Genomic DNA, 20063 nt, shown 5'->3' with positions numbered 1-20063 from the left:
AAGCTCTCCCCAAGACTAAATACTAACCAGCTAAACAGGACTCCCCCATACCCATCAGACCACTAAGAGTATCCAACTCTCACTCCTGAAACTACTCAAGTCACCCCACACTAATCTGAAGCAACAGTTCAAACTCACACCTTTCCCACAACTGCCAGAAGCTCCCTTCTCTGAAAACAAAAATCAGTTGTATATTGTCGATGATGAATGCAATTTGAAGAATTTCTGTACCATAAAAGACTATGGGATGAAATCCTTTAATACAAGTAGAAGCATCAAAAGATAGAAGTTCCAAAAGAAACTTTAATGTATTTAAGGAATATATCAAGAAGACAGTATTCTCATAGTGAAGACTTGGGTTTCAGAAAAATCAGGGTTCAATTCCCACCTATAATATATACTGAGCACATTGCTTAACTTTATACCTCCCATGGCTATTCAACTCCCTAAGACTATCAACTCAAGATGTCTATTGGTAGAGGAAGTTTGCACAACAGGAATTCTTTATACCAGTGGCGTCAAATTAAAATAAAAACAGAAGCCACTAAACTGTAAAAAAGGATCCTTGTGGGCTACATATTGACTTAGAAAAAAACACATTAATAATATTTAACATTATCAGCACCTAGTATACAGCCTGACACATAAGAGATGATTAATGTTTATTGATTTATTGTTCTGTGTTCTGTTGTATTTTTATCAATTTTGTTAAAAATTTCCAAGTTACATTGTAATATGTTTCAGGCTGTGCTTTTTTAATAGGCCATCATTCAATATACAGGTCACATGTTTGACATTGCCTTACAGCAATGAAACAGTAGAAATAAAATCATATAATAATCCTGAAAACATTCAAGACCCATAAGAAGTTATCCAAAAAAAAGCCATTATCAAAGAGATTCCTATGCAGCAGAGGAAGAAAGTCAAACTTACTAAACATAAGTGAAAGACAAATAATAATATACTTTAAGCTGTTTACAAATTACAGATTATGATTATAAGAAAAAGAAAAAATATTTTCTAACCTTAAAGAGCTCAAGTTTGGGACACTAATGTGTACCTTGATACACATAAAAGAGTTAAAATAAAAAAGTCTAATAAACGTATATTTTTCTACATAAAATGGAACTTAAACAAAAAACAACAAAATAAAGGGACAAAGAGCTGAGAAATCCTCTGCTTTCTGAAATTTAAAAGTATGTTAAACCTAAGAAGAAAGCTAACATGATATAGTAAATAAAAAGCCAATCTTAGAGAGAAGTGCTAGAATCAAATTCTACCTATAATAAATTCTAGCTCTTTTAACCATGGGTAAATTCTAGTGCCATAGGCAAGAGGGGTCAAGTATATATCTGGTTGCCTTCTAGCAATACTCTTTACTGTGGCCTGAACTACATTTAAATGTAGTTGGGAAATATATATAACAAAATAAATTTTTAGAAGATTAGAACAGAGATAATGTTAATATGTGGTTCTAATCAAGAAGTGGCCTGCAGGGAACTTTATATATATTTTAGGGTTCTTGTTTCTAATCAAGTTTGACATCACTGCCCTAAGGAACTCAGTCTATAAGCTACAAAGTAGTACATCAACATGAGTAGAGGAAGTTTCCATACTGGTGGTTCTCCACAATGATAAAGCCACATGTCCAAAAACCCTTCACCTCAACTCCCCCCCCACCAAAAAAAGAGAATTCAGGGAAATAAAACTAAAAATGATCAATATATATCTGTTTAATTTATTTAATAATTCAAGTAGATGTAGATTAAAGACAGTTTTTGGTCTCTGTCATCATAACTTTTTATAATGGGATTCTTTTTTTCTTTTTCTTTTTTGAAATGTTCATTTTTCCAGTCTTACTTCCTGATTTTCGACTTTGGGTTAGGGCCAGACAATCTTATGAAAAAAAATGGTTGGGCCACCTTTGGTCCTATTTTGTGGCCTCTTGTATGTTTTCTTTGGATACTGAGAAAATGTTATCTCAGAATCAGAGACAGTTTGGAGAAAGAATTTGAAAGTTTTCAGTGTGCACAAGTAGTCTGATATATGATGAAAATCTGAATATCACCCACTTGGTCTTAGTTATGCAAGTTCTGGTTGCATCTGAACAACCCAATTGTGGGCTTGCCCCTATTGGAACTCCAGTAGATAGATGCTAGGCTCAGCCAACATCATCTAGAAAGAAAATTCCACAGGTTCAGAATGAAATGGCAGTGTGAACTCAGCCCAGTCTGGGTTTTCTGCCCTGGCCATCCACTGCAGGCTTCAGATTGGACTGGACTGAGACCCAGCTCCATTCTCAGGTTCAAAGACATATGGATACTCCTTGCTTCTAAACTTGCTCCTTACTGAGTGCAGAGCCTAGGGCTTCACTGAGGATGAACACGGCATCAAAAACAGTTACTGCACTGATGGTAGATTATTTAATTTGAAAAAGACCAAAGTGGAGGGAGTGTTGGCGCATGATCTTGTTTGCATATGTTTATGCACTCAATGCTGCCTCTAAAACTGAGATGTCACAAAGTATGGATTGATTCTCTGCTTCCTGTGCTAATTTTGGTCTAATAATTAACACCAAGAAAATGAATACTACACCACCCATATGTGGAACCATTGGTTACAGCAAACAGAGAAGTTTTGAATATTGTGGATAAGTTCACTTGTCTTGGCAGTGTACTTTCCGGGGAGGTACACATTGATAATGACGTTGACACATGCATTATCAGAGCTATCTCCGTATTTGGGAATCTCTGAAGGAAAGCATGGGAGAGAAGAGTTACTGGACTGACTACAAAACTGAAAGTCTACAGAGTCATCATGCTGACCTCATTGCTGATGACTATGAAACTTGGATAGTCTACTAGCACCATGTCTTAGGAAGATTCCGAAGATCACCTGGAAGATACCAGACACTAAGATCCTTTCTCAAGCTAAACTGACAAGATTTCTAATGCCATTTCTAATGGACTGACCACAATGTTCAAATGCCAACTGAAGCATAGTTTTTTCATATTCCTTATTTCTCTTGCTTTTGGGGTGAATTTAACTAATATGAAAGTAATTTTTGCATGATTTCACATATTTGATATATTATTGTCTTTTCAATGGAGAGAGGAGCTAAGTAGAGAGAATTTGGAATTCAAAATTTTTTTAAATTAATATTTAAAAATAAAAGAATGACTAAGACTCATATACTTCTGGATTGTCTCTTTTTATATCTATTTCTTCCTTCTACCTTAAATTTATTATTTTGTGCTGCCTCTCCCAGTTCCCTGCTTAATCTAGTTGAACTCCTTTGGATGACATTGAACACACTAATTTTCAAAGCAATTGTCATCCAATCTAGCCTCAAAATAGTCGTTTCTGGAGCTATGGCAAACATTTTACCACCTCACACTATGGTCGAGGCATTTTCCTAGGGCTGCATCACTAATAGGGAGAGTTAGTGCAAAGTGTGAAGCATTTCTATGTCATCTATCATTGAGTAGCTCAGTTGTCATCGATATATATCTAGATAGTAATAAAATAAAAATTTAAACCATTTACAGGCTGATCCAAGGCCAACTGATAAGACCAAGAGTGACAATGACAGAGATAATAATTAATTCATAATCATTTCTGGGTCCTCAATAGATAATTCCTACCTGATACCCTTTGATTAAACTATATACCCAAGGAGATTATTTTTTTAAAAAAGGAAAAGAAGGAATCACATGTACAAAAATATTTATAGCAGTTCTTTTTGTGGTGGCAAAAAACTGGAAATTGAAGGGATATCCATCAACTGGGGAATGGCTGAACATATATGAATACGATAGAATATTATCATGCTATAAGAAAAACCTGGAAAGACTTACATTAATTGATGCTGAGTTAAGTGAGCAGAACCTGGTTTGTGAGGTAATCAGGGTTAAGTGACTTATCCAAGGTCAAGCAGTTAATAAGTGTCTAGACTGGATTTGAATTTGGATCCTCCTGACTTCAGGGCCAGTGTCTCTCAAAGAGTATGTAGAGGAGAGTAAGGGTATAAGAAGACCAGGAAAGTGGAAAGGACTAGATTATAAATGGCTCTGAATGTCAAAAGGAATATTTTGCATTTGATCATGGAGACATTATGAAATCAATCTAGTTTACTGAGTATGTCTGACATGATCAGAAGTCATATGCATTTCAAAAGAAAAATCATTTCACTTTGGTGACTAAACGGAGGATGGATTAGAGTGGGGAAGTCTCAAGGCAGGCAGATCAACAGACAAGCTATTAAAATAGGTGATATAGGCCTGCAAAAAAGTAATGGCAGTGTTAGAGAAGAGAAAGAGGCATATTTTGAGACATACTGAAAAGGTAGGCCTTGGCAAACACTTGAATATGGGAAGGAGAGATGGGAAGAACTGTGAGAGATAGTGAGGAATCCGGGAAGACCTCTACATTATAAGCCTAGAGGGCTGGGAGAATAGTGTTGCCCTCTAAAGAAATAGGGAAGACAGGAAGGAGGAAGGATTTAGGAGGAAAAACATAATGAAGTTTGCTTTAGATATATCAGGTTAAAGTATCTTCCTGTACATTCATTTTGAGATATCTGAAAAGCAATTAGAGATACAAGATTGGAGGTTAGCAGAATGCTTTGGGGCAAGATAGGAAGATTTGAGAATATCAGCATAGAGATGATAATTAAATCCATAGGAGCTGTTGTTTGTCCTTTGTTCTCGAAGAATACCATGGTATCAAGGACATGAAGTCACTACATGCAAGTGAATTGAATTCAAATGAAGAATTGTGAAAGTCACCTGTTTCGCTTTCTCCTCTGAAGCTATCTGAGTCTGGGTAGCCGGATATGGAACAGGATGACTGTTGATAGTGAAGTAGAATAAAGAAGAGGACCCAGGGTGTAATCCGGAAGAGGATCCAGCAAAGGAGAGCCAGAAAAGGAGAGGTGAGATAATTAGAAAGAAAATCAGGAGAGAATGTTGTCTCAAAATCCTAGAAAGAAGTATCAAGGAGAGAACAAGCAACAGTGTCAAAGGGCAACAAAAAAGTCAAAAAGAATAAAGACTAAAAATTGGCCAATGGATTTGGCAACTAAGAGACAGTCACTTTAGAATCAGCAGTTTCAGTGGAATGATTCAACCAAGAATCTGCTTTCCATAAGGGAACCTCATAAGTATTAAAACTTAGTGGAATTTGACTTCATGACTGGAATATGGTAATAGAAAGGTACATATTATTCACTTAGATTAAAAAATAGTGGAAGCAAAATTGTATATAAGAAATACTCTTTTTAGGAAATCTACCAATTAGAGTACCTAGGTAAGAAATCAACAGAGAAAAAAAATGATACTATATGACAGGATAATACTAAAGACAATGGAGCAAGAATGATGACTTCAAGAAACACATCATAATTATATGAAAGCATTATATAGCAGTGATCAAAAATTTCAACTATCTGAACATCTGTTGAAGCTCTCCTATTAACTGCTAAGCTATTAAATTCCTTACCTCAATAAGAATTTCTTTCTTCAAAAAACTGAACAATAATGGTAACTGCTTCTCTGGGTCAATTCTAATGAGAAAGGTCACTAAAGTGGAGGAGAGGAATGTTAGGAGGAAGTGACCATGGTCACAAAAGTAGACAAGGAGAGAACTATTAGGAGGAGGTAGCCAGGCTATCACAAGATAGAAGACCAAATTTCAAAGAATTCAGGCAGGCTGGTTTCTAGAAGAATGATGTTTCCAAGAACAATATTTTTGATGACACAGATTCAAACAATTCTGAAGAGAAAGAAGAGAAGAGTTATCTAAAGAGATTGAGATAAATACAAGATTTTAAAGAAAAATATATGATATGGTATATAATTAAATGTAATTACAATCAGAACAGCTTAACTTTAATGTAATAAAGTATTCAAGATTGCTTTACATACCTTATTTGGTACTACAGCTATTCTTTACCACATTGCTAAAGGTTCTGAGATTGAATTTGACATCAAATTTGTAAAATATGTACAAAGCATAAAATGGCATCAAAGGAGAACACTTCACCAGAAATTCTAATGGTATAACTATAGCATTTAGCAACCAGAAAACAATCAATAAATATTCCAGATGTACTTCTTTTGGGGGGGGGGGCTGTTTTTTTTTTGGCAAGGCAATATGGTTAAGTGATTTGCCCAAGATCACACAGCTAGATAATTAAGTGTCTGAGGCCACATTTGAACTCAGATCCTCCTAACTCCAGAGTCAGTGCTCTATCCACTGAGCCACCTACTTGTACCCGCTATACTACTTTGTTTTGAGTCTTTGCAAAGCAATGGGGTTAAGTGACTTGCCCAAGGCCACACAGTTAGGTAATTATTAAGTGTCTGAGGCCAGATTTGAACTCAGGTACTCCTGACTCCAGGGCCGGTGCTCTATTCACTGCGCCACCAGCTGCCCCCTGATGTACTTCTTAAAGAAGTCCTTGAAAATGCTGAATTTTGTCAGCTATTATAGGCAAGCAAAAATCACCAATAAAAATATTTGTTACTGTACTGAGCTGCCTAAAAATTGGTCAATTTTGCTTCTAGAGAGTATTTCACCAGATAAGATTTTGTAAAAGATAAATTTTATCATACAAGTCCCAATGGTATCCTCTTCTCAAATTAAAAAAAAAAATTGAGCTTGAAAATGTTATCTATGAAAGGACAAAATTATCTTTTGCACCTTAAACATTTAAATATCATTTAACTAAAAACAAAACAAGGGGCAGATAGGTGGCGCAGTGGATAGAGCACTGGCACTGGAGGCAGGAGGTTCATAGTTCAAATCCGGCCTCAGACACTTAAAAATTACCTAGCTGTGTGACCTTGGGCAAGTCACTTACACCATTACCTTGCAAAAAAAAGAGATAGTTTTTAAAAACAAAACAAAAACCACATGGCAGAAACTAAAGGAAAAATTGGGGTCACAAGGTATGAAGGGCCACTCAATCTATTCAGTCTCCATTTGTCTGGTTTCCCTCTCTAAGATAGCCCAATTCTAAAAACAGCACATAAATATTCTAACAAATGGAGTTTTAAAAGTCAGTACTTACTAAATGTTGCAGTATAATTTGTGTCCTCTTGAAAGAATTGAACCTGAAACACAAAATACCATTAAGAATAAACACTGTTTGTTAAATTCATTTAGTTGGAGGTTACTTTATTCTATAAACCCCTTTTTTTTGCCTCCAATATAGAATAAAACCGTGTTCTAAAATACATCTAGTTCTCAAACGAAAATTTGTAATTAAAATTCTCCTTTACAGAAATGTCAAAAAATTATTTATGTTTATGAATCAAGAACTAAATGGGGAAATGATTTAACAGCTTTACTATTTGCAATGCAGAACAGAAGAATGAATACTGGCTCTAGATTCAGAAGACCTGGGTTCAAAATCACCCCTGATGCTTACTATTGATGTGAGTAGTTCAAAAGCTTGGGAAAAATCAAATCTCCAGAGTTTCAGTTTCCTCCTATAAAATGAGGGGGTTGGACTAAGTGGCCTTGAAGGTCATTTCAGTCCTAGATCTACAATGCTAAGACAAGTAAACTATATACCTAAAATACAAGTAGGGGAATAGTGTTATTGCAACAAGAGTCATATTGAGCTTTGCTATTAACTCATTGCAGGAGTTACTGATTCCCATGCATCTTTTTTTGGCTAGAAGTCTATTTGTTGTTGTTTGTCCTTCATTTTATTTATTTTTATTTTTTATTTAAAGCAATGGAGTTAAGTGACTTGCCCATGGTCACACAGCTAGGCAATTATTAAGTGTCTAAGGCTGCATTTGAACTCAGGTACTCCTGACTCCAGGGGCTGATGTTCTATCCACTGTGCCACCTGGCTGTCCCTGTCCTTCATTTTCAAAGAGAACTAATGATATCACAGAGCAACATCTTGACTCATGCATGAATTGAGATTTAATTGAGGGAAAGCTGTACAACTTCATCCATCTCAACCTTTCTCCAGTCATCAAAGTTCAGTGGCAAGTTAAAAGTCAGGAGGACTGGAGACAGTCTAGGATGCAGTGGGTGACCTTGGCATCTTTAATGCCTAACCAAACTCCAAGCATTCCACACTGCCTGTTTCAGCTGCCTTCACGGCTACTGAAACAAAGTTTTCATTCATGGATTCCACCAGAGAATGCTTAAAATAGACAACCTCCCCCCAACTCACTGACAGGTTTGTGATCTAATGGTTACCCTCAACCTAGTTTAGCCTAACCTTTCAGCCCAGAGTTTCCTGGGGTGTGGCTGCTGTGCATGTTTCAGCTTCTTGGAACTACTGAGTGCAGAAACCAAAGATGGATAAATAGGCCTGAAAAGAACTCAACAAGTCCTCACGCCAAAAATGATAGGCCTCCTTGAACATCTATACACCCTAAGAAGCATATTTTCAGTTCATAAAAACATGTTATCACATAATTATTTATGTTTTCTTTCTATCTTTAACTTAACATATAATTTCCAGACTTAAGAGAACAGGAAAAACAACTCCCTCTCCAGGTACTATGATGCCTTTTGCAATCCACTGCAGTTCTCAAGAGGCAACACAATGGGAATGGTATAAAAGTTGGAAACACTGAAGGGTAACACTAAGTTTGGGACTGGTGGAAATAGGCCCAAGACTGAATATTGTCTCTGACATTTCTGGCACAAAAATCAAAAGCCTGTCCCCTAACCTTGCTGAGCTTCAATTTCCACAACAGAAACATGGAGATAATAATAATTATAGTACCTGAGTTGAACTCCCAGTTACTATGAAAAATAAAAAATATATATTTAAAAAATTTGCTGGCATATGCATGTCTATTTGCATATAAATAACTATAAATAATATCTATATAATGAATATTATTTATAAATATCAACTATAAAAATATTATCAGCTTGAAAGTTATACTTATTAAATTCTTAGTACTATAGATAATAAAGCTTTACCAATGTTTCCTTTAAAAAAGTGTGAAATAAAATTGGAAAAAGCTTAAGTTTTTTTTAAAAAGCCTACTCTTTCAGCATCTCAAAGGATTCAGTTTACCTACCATATGAATTTTTTTAAATTACAACTGTTTCTTCCAAAATTATGAAACTATGAAACTAGACCATCATCTGATTAGGGCTTGAACTTATAATTGTGAAATTTCAGTATTTCTTGTTTACCAAAATTCTGCAAAGCAAAAAAAGTAACAAAGGAATACTGTTCTTTAAAAAATAAAATATAGTTTGGTTAAAATTAGTATATTCTAAAATAGATACAAAGGCAAATATAGAATGTTTCTTGAGGGCAGCAACTGTTTTACTATAATCTCTGTAAACCCTAATATCTAGCACTGTTTTTCAGTGTACTGCAAGACGTTTATTGAATCAAATACAATTTTGTGAGTATTTTTTTGGCATCATTTTACAAAAGAAATCCTTTCTGTTTGGAAAAATAACAAGACAAAATTTTGACTTAGAATACTTTTACGTGTAGAAATTCATATACTTGAAATAATAGTATAATGTCACTAAATATTTCTAGAATTTAAGACTACTGTTGTTTTCATAAATTAATCTATGACAATAACATAAAAGCTACAAAATGTCATAGTATATGCTAATGTTAAATGAAACCAGTAGAGGGCAGTATGTGCCTAACCAGTATGGATATGTCTATATTTCTAACCAGTGAGTATGTCCACACGTGTACAGTCAGTCTCCAACATATAAACAGGCTGTCCTCATAAACAATCTATATCAGATTGCTTACCATCTTTGGAGAAAGTGGGGAGAATAGAATTTGGAACTCAAAACTTTTTTATTAAAAACCGTTTTTACATGTAATTAGGGAAAAATAAAATACATTTTGAAAATAGACTGCTCAAAAAAGTCAAATTTCTAAGTTAAATCTTTGGAACTTATTTTCATAATGTAACAATATTATAGTAATTATCTGAAGGTTTCATAACACCAAGAACAGAGCTTTTCACATTAAATATTTGTTGAATTAACAAATTAAGGTTTTGAAGTCAGTTCACAAAAAGTTAATCTATAATATACCTGAAGGATGACTCAATATAAATGAGCCACCATGCTCTTTGTATCTTGATTCCCTGTCTTTCACTGATTTTCTTCAAGGTCTCTTCACTTGTACTTTACCAGCTCTGTAGCTCAGAGCAAGCCACTTATCCTTTGTCTATCTCAATTTCCTCAACTGTAAAATGGAGAGAATTATAGCACCTATTTTGAAAGGCTGTTGTGAGGATAAAATGAGATCTTTATAAAGCACTAAGCAGTGCCTGGAACCTAGCAGGTAATAATCAATATTAGCTCTCTCTAAGCCTGTGAGTCCAAAGTATTTTGGGCCACAGGTTGCAAGTCTGGCAATACAAGAGGTAGGAAGCATTAATATTATTAACCCCATTTACAGATGAAGAAATTGAGGCTCTGAAAGGGTAAGTGCTTTTTGCCCATCTCTTCCCTCTCCTTTGCTAAATCAGACTCATGTTCGTGACTTCAATTAGGAACTAAGCAGATGATCCCAAATCTTCTTCAGTCATTTTAGTCATGTTCAATTCTTCACGATTTCATTGGAGGCTTTCTTGGCAGAGATCCTTGAGTGGTTGGCCATTTTCTTCTCCAGCTCATTTTATAGATGAGAAAACTGAAGTAAACAGAGTATAGTGGCTTGTCTAGGGACACACAGCTAATATCTGAGTCCAGATTTGAACTCAGGAAACTGAGTTTTCCTGATTCCAAGCCCAGCATTCTATCTACTCAGTACCTCACCTGTATATTAAGTATTCACAGTATAACACTTTTTTGAAGAAACTTGTCTAACATATAAACCCACGTTTTGTTTCAAACTGTATGGAAATAAGAGTCTGGAAAAGTTGATTTGCATCATGATCTGGGGAGACAAATAAGATCTAAGTGAGGTAAGCAAGAATACTAAAGTAGACAATACTATAGAAAACGGTGGATGTATTTTCCAAACCAAAAATCAAGACACAATGGTTTGATAAACAATTTTATTATTGGAGCCCACTACCATAATTGTTCAGGCTTTTATATCAGGGCATTCACAGTAGTGTTTGTGGGCATTTACTCTTAAAGATACGTAATCCAAACATACCTACAAGAGTTTTTATGAAGAATCTTCATGTTCCTTCAACCTCTTCTCCATTTTATGGTCCCTAAATTTTATCACATATGGATTTACTGACTTATTTCATTAATATTTGCAAAAAATATAAGCATTTTGATAGCCTAACAGTCCAGAATATGAAACTGAAATTCCATAATTTCCAGAAGGTATATAACTCCTATTTAAAAGGCTATTTAGGGACATTAGATCCTATTACTCAAAGTCATAATAATAATTCCTTAAGTCAGAAATAATATGGGTTTCCTGATAAAAATTTCTATCAGTGAAAGTCATGATGATAATAATAATATGGAGTCACTATCAATGCAAGCTACAAATAATGGAAACTAATATTAAAGTATGCCAAAGAGAAAGCACACTTATCTGTCAAGGGGAAAGGGGAGGAAAGAAAGAGTGAGCAAAATGCAAAACTCAAAACCTGACCAAAAAAAATTGCTGAAAACTATCTTTGCACTTAGTTGGAAAAACAAACACAATATTAATTAAAAATAAAGAAAACAAACTGATCAGTGCGCAACCAGGACATCATTGGATACATCCAATCAATAACCCTGTATTTTCAAGACTCTAGCCAAAATAGCATTGACATGGCATCCAGGTATCTAGGACCCAAGGCCAGTGCTGAGCTGAGGAAATTCAAAAATATCAGTCAATCCACACTAACATACTCTACAACTCCTCCTTTGTCTGATTCCTATAATTATCACAAGGGTTGGGGGAGGGGAGGATGGTATCTTTGCTGGGATTCAATATGATTCCTATAGCTGCTGCACTAGATTACCCCGATGCAAGTATTCCACTTTGATTATTACTTATAAAATCAATCTGGGGCTCCCCAGACTCTTTCTTCACAATCATGTTGGGCCCTTGTTTGGGGAGGAGAGAGAAAGGAGTCTTTAATATCTCACTACAGTGAGATTTTCAGGCAGGACAGGTCCCTACAAAACAAAGAGCCCAAGAACAGCAGTCTATGTAAACTAAAAAGGTATTAAAAAAGGAAGCCTAGGGAAGAAAGGTCCTTATCACCTCATTCTTGAACCTGTCCTAGAATACCAAAAGAGAGGAAGTGTACATAAGAGAAGTTTACAAAGGCAGAAACAATACCTGACAACTGATTGGATATGGAAAAATGAGTAAGAGTCAAGACATCTATGTTTTGAGCCTGAAAGACAGAAGAGGGTGGTGCCCTCCACAGTGATAGGAAAAAAGGGGGGCGGGGACAGTTTAGAGGAAATGATAAAGAATTCAGTTCTGGACATATTGAGCTTAAGATATCTATGGGACATCCAGTACAAGATATCCAATAAGTAGCTGGAAATGTGAGTCTGGAAATCAGAAAAAAAAAGGTTAGAAAGGATAAGTAGATCTGAGAATCTTTATAATATGCAGACTATAATTAAATCCATGCTACCATTCTAGTTCAAAACCTCATTAAATATGGAATACTGTAGTAGTCCCTTAAGTGGTTTCTCTGCTCCTAATCTCCTTCCAATTCACCAAGCAAAGTGGTTTAGAGGGAGAAAAGGGCCCTTGACTTAGTCTTGGGAGATACCCCCCCCCATGACCAGATGTGATCAAGATGATCTAACAAAGGAGACTGAGGAGTAAGGTAGGTAGGACAGGGATAAAGTAGTGTCACAGAAACCTAGAGAGAAGAGAGCATCAAGAGGGCAATGACTACCAGTATCAAAGAGTACAGAGAGGTCAAGAAGGCTGAGGACAAGGAAAAAGTCATTAGAAATGACAAAAGATCACTGGAAACTTTAGAGAGAAATTTCAAACTATAGAAAGCTAAGAAGAAAGTGGGGGGAAGGGAAAGCATAAGAACTAGTTACAGAAAGCTTTTGGAAGGACTTCAATAACTGAAAGGAAGAGAGATGTGGGATGCCCATCTGATAAGGCTAGAAGTGAGGATTGCTCACCTAGTAACAACTATTAGAGGTGATGACAAACTACTTGGGCAATATTTTAAAGATGTTGAAACCAAATTCTGTCAAAAAAAAATACATAGCTACTATGTGCTATGTGTTCAACATTATTCAAATAAAGAAATATAAGACATAACTCTTGCCCTCACACTATTCACCTGAAAGTAATAATCTACAGTAACTGCAGTCTGCTGTGACACAGTGAAAAAGAAACTTCATTTCAAGTATAACCTTGGTTCAGATCCCAGCTCTGCCACTTCTATGACTTTGGGAAAGTCAAGTAGCCTTTCAAAGCTTCAAATTTCTCATAAACAAATTGAGGGAGTTGGTTTAGAAAACTCTTGGGTCACCTGGAAGTCTATATCCAAAATCAATGATCTTGCTAGAAGAAGCAACAAATGAATTTATTTTAATGAGTGATGCAATGATCAGGTCAAACTGGTTCTACACAGTTATGGGTTTCGAAACGATCTCTAGGTGTCCCTTTCATCTACTACCCTCCTCTGCTTTCACTTATTCCCATGGCTTTAATTGTTCCTTCTTAGGATGGTTCCCAAACCCTTATATCCAGTCCTGACCTACCTCCTGAATTTCAGTCCTGCATTTTGAATTCTCTACTGACAATCCCCACTTGGTTGTCACAATAAACCCTCAAACTTATCATTTTCCCTGCCAACTGCCTATTCTCCTTCCTTTACTATTTCCACTAAAGGTAATAACGTTTCTCAATCACCCAGACACAAAAATCGAGTTTTCCTAACTAGTTTTAATCACTTGTCCAGTCCTGAACACACACATTCACATTTACTCTTTGCCACCACTCTAGTTCAAAACCTCATTAAATCTGGAATACTGCAAATTGGTCTCTCCGTTTTTCATCTCCATCCAATTCATCTTTCACACAACTTCCATTTTTCCCCCTAATACTAAATAATACTAAATACAATAATAATACTAATACTAAATAATACTAATACTAAAGTATAACGTAATTCCCCAATCCAAAGAATTTAACAGTATGGAGGATAAAACATAAAACTCCTTATACTGGTATCTTACTTTGTTTAGACTTCATCATCCTGATCCCCTTTATCACATCCTACCAGATGGTATATTTATTTCTATAAATATCTTATTTCCCCCCTCCCCATTAGATTCTTTTTTTTTAGGTTTTTGCAAAGTAAATGGGGTTGGCCAAGGTCATTATTAAGTGTCTGAGATCGGATTTGAACCCAGGTACTCCTGACTCCAGGGTCCCCATTAGGTTCTAAACCTCTAAAGAACTGGAACTTTCTTCTCTTTGCAATCCCCGAGGCCTGATAGAGCATAGGGAGTTGATGTTTGGGGAACAGCTGTCATATTTGAGTGAGACTGCAATAAGAAATGAAGTACAACTGGCACCAATTATGGAATCCCTTCTGAAAGACCTGAATTTAAGAACTGCGGGGGGCAAGGTGTTACCCAAACTTTGCACTCCACGCCCTCCCCGGCTGTTGCACCAACTGTAGGTCTTTAATGTTTGGGGCTCGTTTTGGTCTTCCCTTGCTTCACCCTTTATTTCGTCTCCCGTTGGCTCTGAGATTAGGGGTAAGGAAGGGAGCGGAGGGAAGGTTTGGGGGGCCGGAGCACAGCGGTGATTAAAACGCTGGGAAGTTAGAGACTTGGGGAGAATGCGGGAGGCGCCGCTGCCCGCTAGGACAGGCCGCCGGCGGCACCGCGTGGGCCCGGGCGGGCACCTGTCCTGGGCCACTCACCTGGACGCCGGCCTCAGCGCCTCCGGAAGCCCCATGCTGAGAAGCCGCGCGCGACCCCCACAGCCCCCGCGCTCGGTGATCGCGTCACCCGAGGCGACGGAGAAGCGCCGGGACAGTAGAGAAGCGCGGTCCTCCGCGACGCCCAGAGCGGCCCTCCGAGGTGCTCTTCCGCCGAGTCACAGGATGTCACGTGGGAGCAAGGCCCCGCCCCCACGTCAGGGAGGAAGTACGTGCGGGAGCGGGCCGGGGCTGGTGACGTCACGCGGGGCGGGCTTTTGCGAGAATCCAGTTACGCCCCCTGTTTTGGGAATTGGGTCTCGCGGAAACCCTGAAAACCTCAAAGCGTTTGAAAAATTTTATTGTATGATTTTTCTGTAGGACTGAAACAGCAGTGCCCTACAGAGACTGCCTCCATATTCAATTTTCTTGCAAGAGACCCAGGTCCCCAACTATTTGTCTTTGAAAATTTCGAAGTAGCATTATTGCTGCTAACTTTTAATAATTTTGCTATAATATGAGTACTAAAACTTAAAATGGGCATTAAACAAACATTAAGTACCACCTTTGTACCAAACTGTGCTAATCTTTTTTTTAGGTTTTTGCAAGGCAATGGGGTTAAGTGGCTTGCCCAAGGCCGCACGGCTAGGTAATTATTAAGTGTCTGAGACTGAATTTGAACTCAGGTACTCCTGACTCCAGGGCCAATGCTCTATCCACTGCGACACCTAGCCGCCCCTCAAATGAATTTTTAAAAGAAATCCGAAAAGAAACTACAGCAAATGAATTCTTCCACCTACTCCAAAATAACACAAAAAATAGCCAAACTATCTCAGACAATAGAAAAGAGGACTGTTGGCATCAGTTCAGACAAACAAGAAGGCAGTCTACCAGTTCAATCAGATCCAAGACAGAGACACCTGTAACTTAGCTTACAAGGTATACTAGAGGCAACAAAAGCAAAAGTTCTGTTTTGTTTGACAAGGTAATGGGGCTAAGTGGCTTGCCCAAGGCCACACAGCTAGGTGATTAAGTGTCTGAGGCCACCTTTGAACTTAGGTCCTCCTCACTGTGCCACCTAGCTGCCCCCAAACTGTGCTAATCTTGAGCAATATGATAAAAATTGAATAGTTCCTGCCTTCAAAGAGGGAAAACTGTATTTTAGGAGAATGAAATACAAAAAGCATATATATATATATATATACATATACATACATATATATAAAATAAAGGGCAGTAGCAAGTGGGGGCTCAGGTTAGAATTACTTTGGAAAGTGGTATTTGAGCTGTCTTTTTGGCATGAAAATAGGTCAAGAATATGTGTGCTCAATTTGGATCAATATTCTCAATTTGGATCAATGTACAACATGAAACAAAGTAAAGACTAACAAATTGCTTTCTGTGGGGGGTGGGTGGGAGGAAGTAAGATTGGGGGGAAATTGTAAAGCTCAAAATAAATAAAATCCTTAATAAAAAAAAGAATATGTGTATGATGATGATGATGATCAACAAAGACAACTTTATCAGAATTCACTGTTTTGGTTGAGTATATCACAGTCCTAAGTCACTCAAATTTGCAATTTTGGATTAATACTCAACTCCTCACTCTCCTATGAATTTTTCTCTCCACAATACCTTACATCTACCTTCTTCTCAAGAATCCTAGGTCCACCACCATTATTCAAGTACTCAGCCACTCTACCTGAGAATAGAACAACAGCTAACAGATTTCTCTATTTCAAGTCTGTCCTCTGCTAAATTCATTCTTCATACAACTATCAAATTAATTGTTCTAAAATAAAGATCTAAAATGAAGGAATTGATTAGATGATTCCTAAAGTCTTTTCTTGCTGTAAATCTACAATCCTATTCAAAATTTGTAATTGTTCCCTAGTTTCTCAAAGATAAAATAAAAATACTTAAAATTGGCTTTATAAATAGATGATTTTTTTTCTTATTTTTTTTTGTATCCCTGGTAAATTCTGAGAGGCTTTATCTCAACTCCCACTTGGAGGGAGCAAGGCTACCAAATCCATATCAGAATTCTAGAGTTCCTACACACTTTAAAGAGTTCAAATCTAGCCTCAGACCCTTATTAGTCCTATGACCTTGGATAAATCATTTAAGCTCTGTTTGCCCCAGTTTCCTTATTTACAAGTTGGAGATAATAGCTATCTCTTAAGGTTGTGAAGATCAAATGAGATCACAATTACAAGTTGCTTAACACAGTGCCCAGCACAAAGAAAGCTCTATGTAAATGTTAAATATTATTATTTTTAAAGGGACCCCTGCAAAATTATTGTTCTCTAAAAAAATCAGCTTGAGGTCTCATTCCAGTGAGTTCATTCCAATATCAGCAAACAATTATGATTGGTTGATTGGTTGGTTCTTGTCCTTTGTTATGGAAGAAAACCAAAATGACATCACTATGTTTGAGACAAGTTATAGTGTGCAACTGTGACTGATCAGACCCATACAAGCTCAGGTTGGGTACAAATAGTTCATGTGAACACCTGGGGTGGGTACTTTAAACTTACAGAATGTTTCCTCTGAGCTAGTTCAATTCTGCCTTCCTCACAGAGTGCAGCACCCTCTGTACAATCAATTCTAAAGTTCTTCGGTGAGATCTTTAGGGTGTCTCTGTATCTCTTCTTCTTTTGAGCACCTACCCTGTTTGAGTTCTCCATAAAACTATTTTTTTTTAGCAAGCTTACATCTGGCATTCTAATATTGGAATGCCAGGCAGTTTAACTCAAGAAAGGACCTCAGTGTCTGGTATGTTCTACTGCCAGGTGATCTTCAGAATCTTCCTAAGACAATTTAAATGGAAGCAATTCAGTTTCCAGACATGGCACTGGTAATCTGTCCAGGTTTCACAGGCATATGGCAATGAGGACAGCCCAAGGGTTCTGTAAGACCTTCAGTTTGGTATTCAGTCTAATACCTCTTCTCTCCCACACTTTGTTTCAGAGTTACCAAATACCGAGCTAGCTCTGGCAATGCAAGTTTCAACTTCAATGTTAATGTGTACCTCCTTGGAAAGGACACTGCCAAGATAAGTGAACTTGTCCACAGTGCTCAAAACTAACTCATTTGCTATAATCAATGGTTCCACAGATGGATGGTGTGGTGCTGACTAATGAAGGATCTTTATTTTCTTGGTGTTGTTAGACCAAAAATTAGCACAAGCAGCAGAGAATCGGTCCATATTTTGTTGCATATCAGTTTCAGAGGCTGCATTGAGTGCACAATCATCTGCAAACAGAAGATCATGCATCAATACTCCTTCAACTTTGTTCTTAGCTTGTAGCCTTTTCAAATTGAAGAATTTGCCATGAGTTCAGTAGCTGGACTTGAGGCCATATTCATCCTCAGTGAAGGCATTTGATAACATAGCTGAAAACATCATGGTAAAAAGTATGGGAGCAAGGATATATGCTTGTTTTACTCCATTGGTGCCTGGGAAAGCTCTAGAGCATAGTCCACTATCCAGAACCTGGGCATGCATAGCATCATGGAACTGATGTACAATACTGATGAACTTCTCCAGGCAACCAAATTTTGACATAATTTTCTATAAGCCCTCACAACTGATGTTATCTAAGACCTTGCTCAGGTCTACAAATGTACACAGACCTCTATTCTGTTCCTGGCATTTTCCTAGAGTTGTCAGGTAGCAAATTCCACACTGACTGTTCCTCGACCCTTTCTGAAGCTACACTGGCCCTCAGGGTGGTTACCATCTTCTAGGTGAAGGATCAACCTATTGAAAGAACTCTAGCAAGAATCTTACCAGCAATGACTAAAAGAGAAATACCCCTGTGATTGGCATGAGACAATCTATTCCCTTTACCTTTATAGAAATGGAAAATTAATTCTTGGGAGATAACCTCTTCATGCCATATAACCTGGAAAATTTCAGTTAGTTTTTGGATGAGTAATGGAACCCCTCCACTTTGTAGATCTCTGCAGTAATAGAATCAGTACCAGGTGCTTTGCCACTTGAAAGGAGCCTAATGGCGTTCTAAACCTCTTCTTCAATTGAAACTTCAGCTAGGGACTGATTGACTTCAACTTGAGGTAAATGGTCAGTGGCTTCTGCATTGATTGATGATGATCTGTTAAGAACACTATGGAAGTGTTCAGCCCATCTCTCCAAGATCATATCCTTATTGTTTAATCAATGTGGATCCATCAGCACTGAGTAGTTGAGATGCACTATATATCTTTGGCCCATAAATAGCCTTCAGGGTATCATAAAAGCTCTTTGGTTTGTTACTATTTGCATAAAATTGAATTTCATCTGCCTTCTTTCTGAATCAAGAATCCTGAATCTCTCTAAGCTTCACTTGTACTTTACTTTTGATGGAATCAAATGCTGCCTTCCTAGAAATGAATTAACTATCCTGCTGGTAAATGCTGTGGAGTTCATTCAGCGGCTTTTCTGTTTCTCCATCATTTTCATCAAACAAGCCTTGGTGTTTTTGAGTGTTCTGACACAGATGACCAAAATCAGTGCTGTATACAAGATCTCTGAAAACTGCCCACTCTTTTTCTATTCTACTGTTGCCAACTGTGTGTTGGCTCAGTTTTCCTTCCAAGTTAACAAAAACTGTTCCCACCCAGAGGAATACTCTAATCTCTTGACATTAATTTTTTTTAGTATTCATTTTGCCTTGGGGCTGAAGCTTTGGTAGAATGTGAATATTTAGCTTAAAGAAGATGAATCTGTGATCAGTCCAGCACTCTGTACCCCATATTGCCTTTATCATTCTCACATCCTGTCTGTCTCTTCTCCTTACTATCACATAGTCTAATGGGTGCCACTGTTTGCTGTGAAGGTGCATCCAGGAAGTTTTATTAGGTAAATGGAAGATAGTGTTAGTGATAAGAAGGTCAAGATGAGATGCACAAGTCTTCAGCAGCAGGTGACCATTGCTGTTGTTGTTTTCAATACATTCCTTCCAAGGACTCTCTGCCATGTCTGGTAATCTGAGGCTACTCTAGCATCAAAGTCACCCAGAATTATAAGCCTATCTTCTTTTGGTACATTGATGATAAGGGTTTCCAAGTCTTTATAAAATTGTCATTTACTCCTTTTGGTAGCATTCAAGAATGTTGACTAGATTAGTTTTTATCTCAAAACCTATCCCAGTTTCACAGTGTTCCCTTTCACTTTAGCCTCTCCAGAAAGTGTATCCAGCTCCCACTTCAGTA

General features: G+C 37.3%; 1 protein-coding gene across 2 annotated transcripts in view; it reads right to left on the bottom strand.

Annotated features, from left to right (window-relative positions):
• The window catches only part of HIBCH (3-hydroxyisobutyryl-CoA hydrolase), a 118481-nt gene extending 103464 nt beyond the window's left edge, over nt 1-15017 (bottom strand). The window contains exons 1-2 of one of the 2 annotated variants that reach the window (XM_074215501.1): nt 14850-15017; nt 7073-7115 (exon numbers count right to left, since the gene is read on the bottom strand). In XM_074215501.1, the coding sequence (XP_074071602.1) occupies nt 7073-7115; nt 14850-14884 (78 nt within the window). In that variant the 5' untranslated portion in view covers nt 14885-15017. Of the gene's footprint in view, nt 1-7072; nt 7116-11134; nt 14784-14849 lie in introns of those variants that run through there. The other variant, XM_074215500.1, reaches the window with a different exon arrangement.
• Nucleotides 15018-20063: the final 5046 nt, after the last annotated feature.

Source organism: Macrotis lagotis, chromosome 1 (assembly GCF_037893015.1).
Source record: "Macrotis lagotis isolate mMagLag1 chromosome 1, bilby.v1.9.chrom.fasta, whole genome shotgun sequence".
In the NCBI taxonomy this organism is placed as follows: domain Eukaryota; kingdom Metazoa; phylum Chordata; class Mammalia; order Peramelemorphia; family Peramelidae; genus Macrotis; species Macrotis lagotis.
The sequence above is the reverse complement of the archived record's forward strand: the minus strand, read 5'-3'. Positions and strand labels throughout refer to the sequence as shown.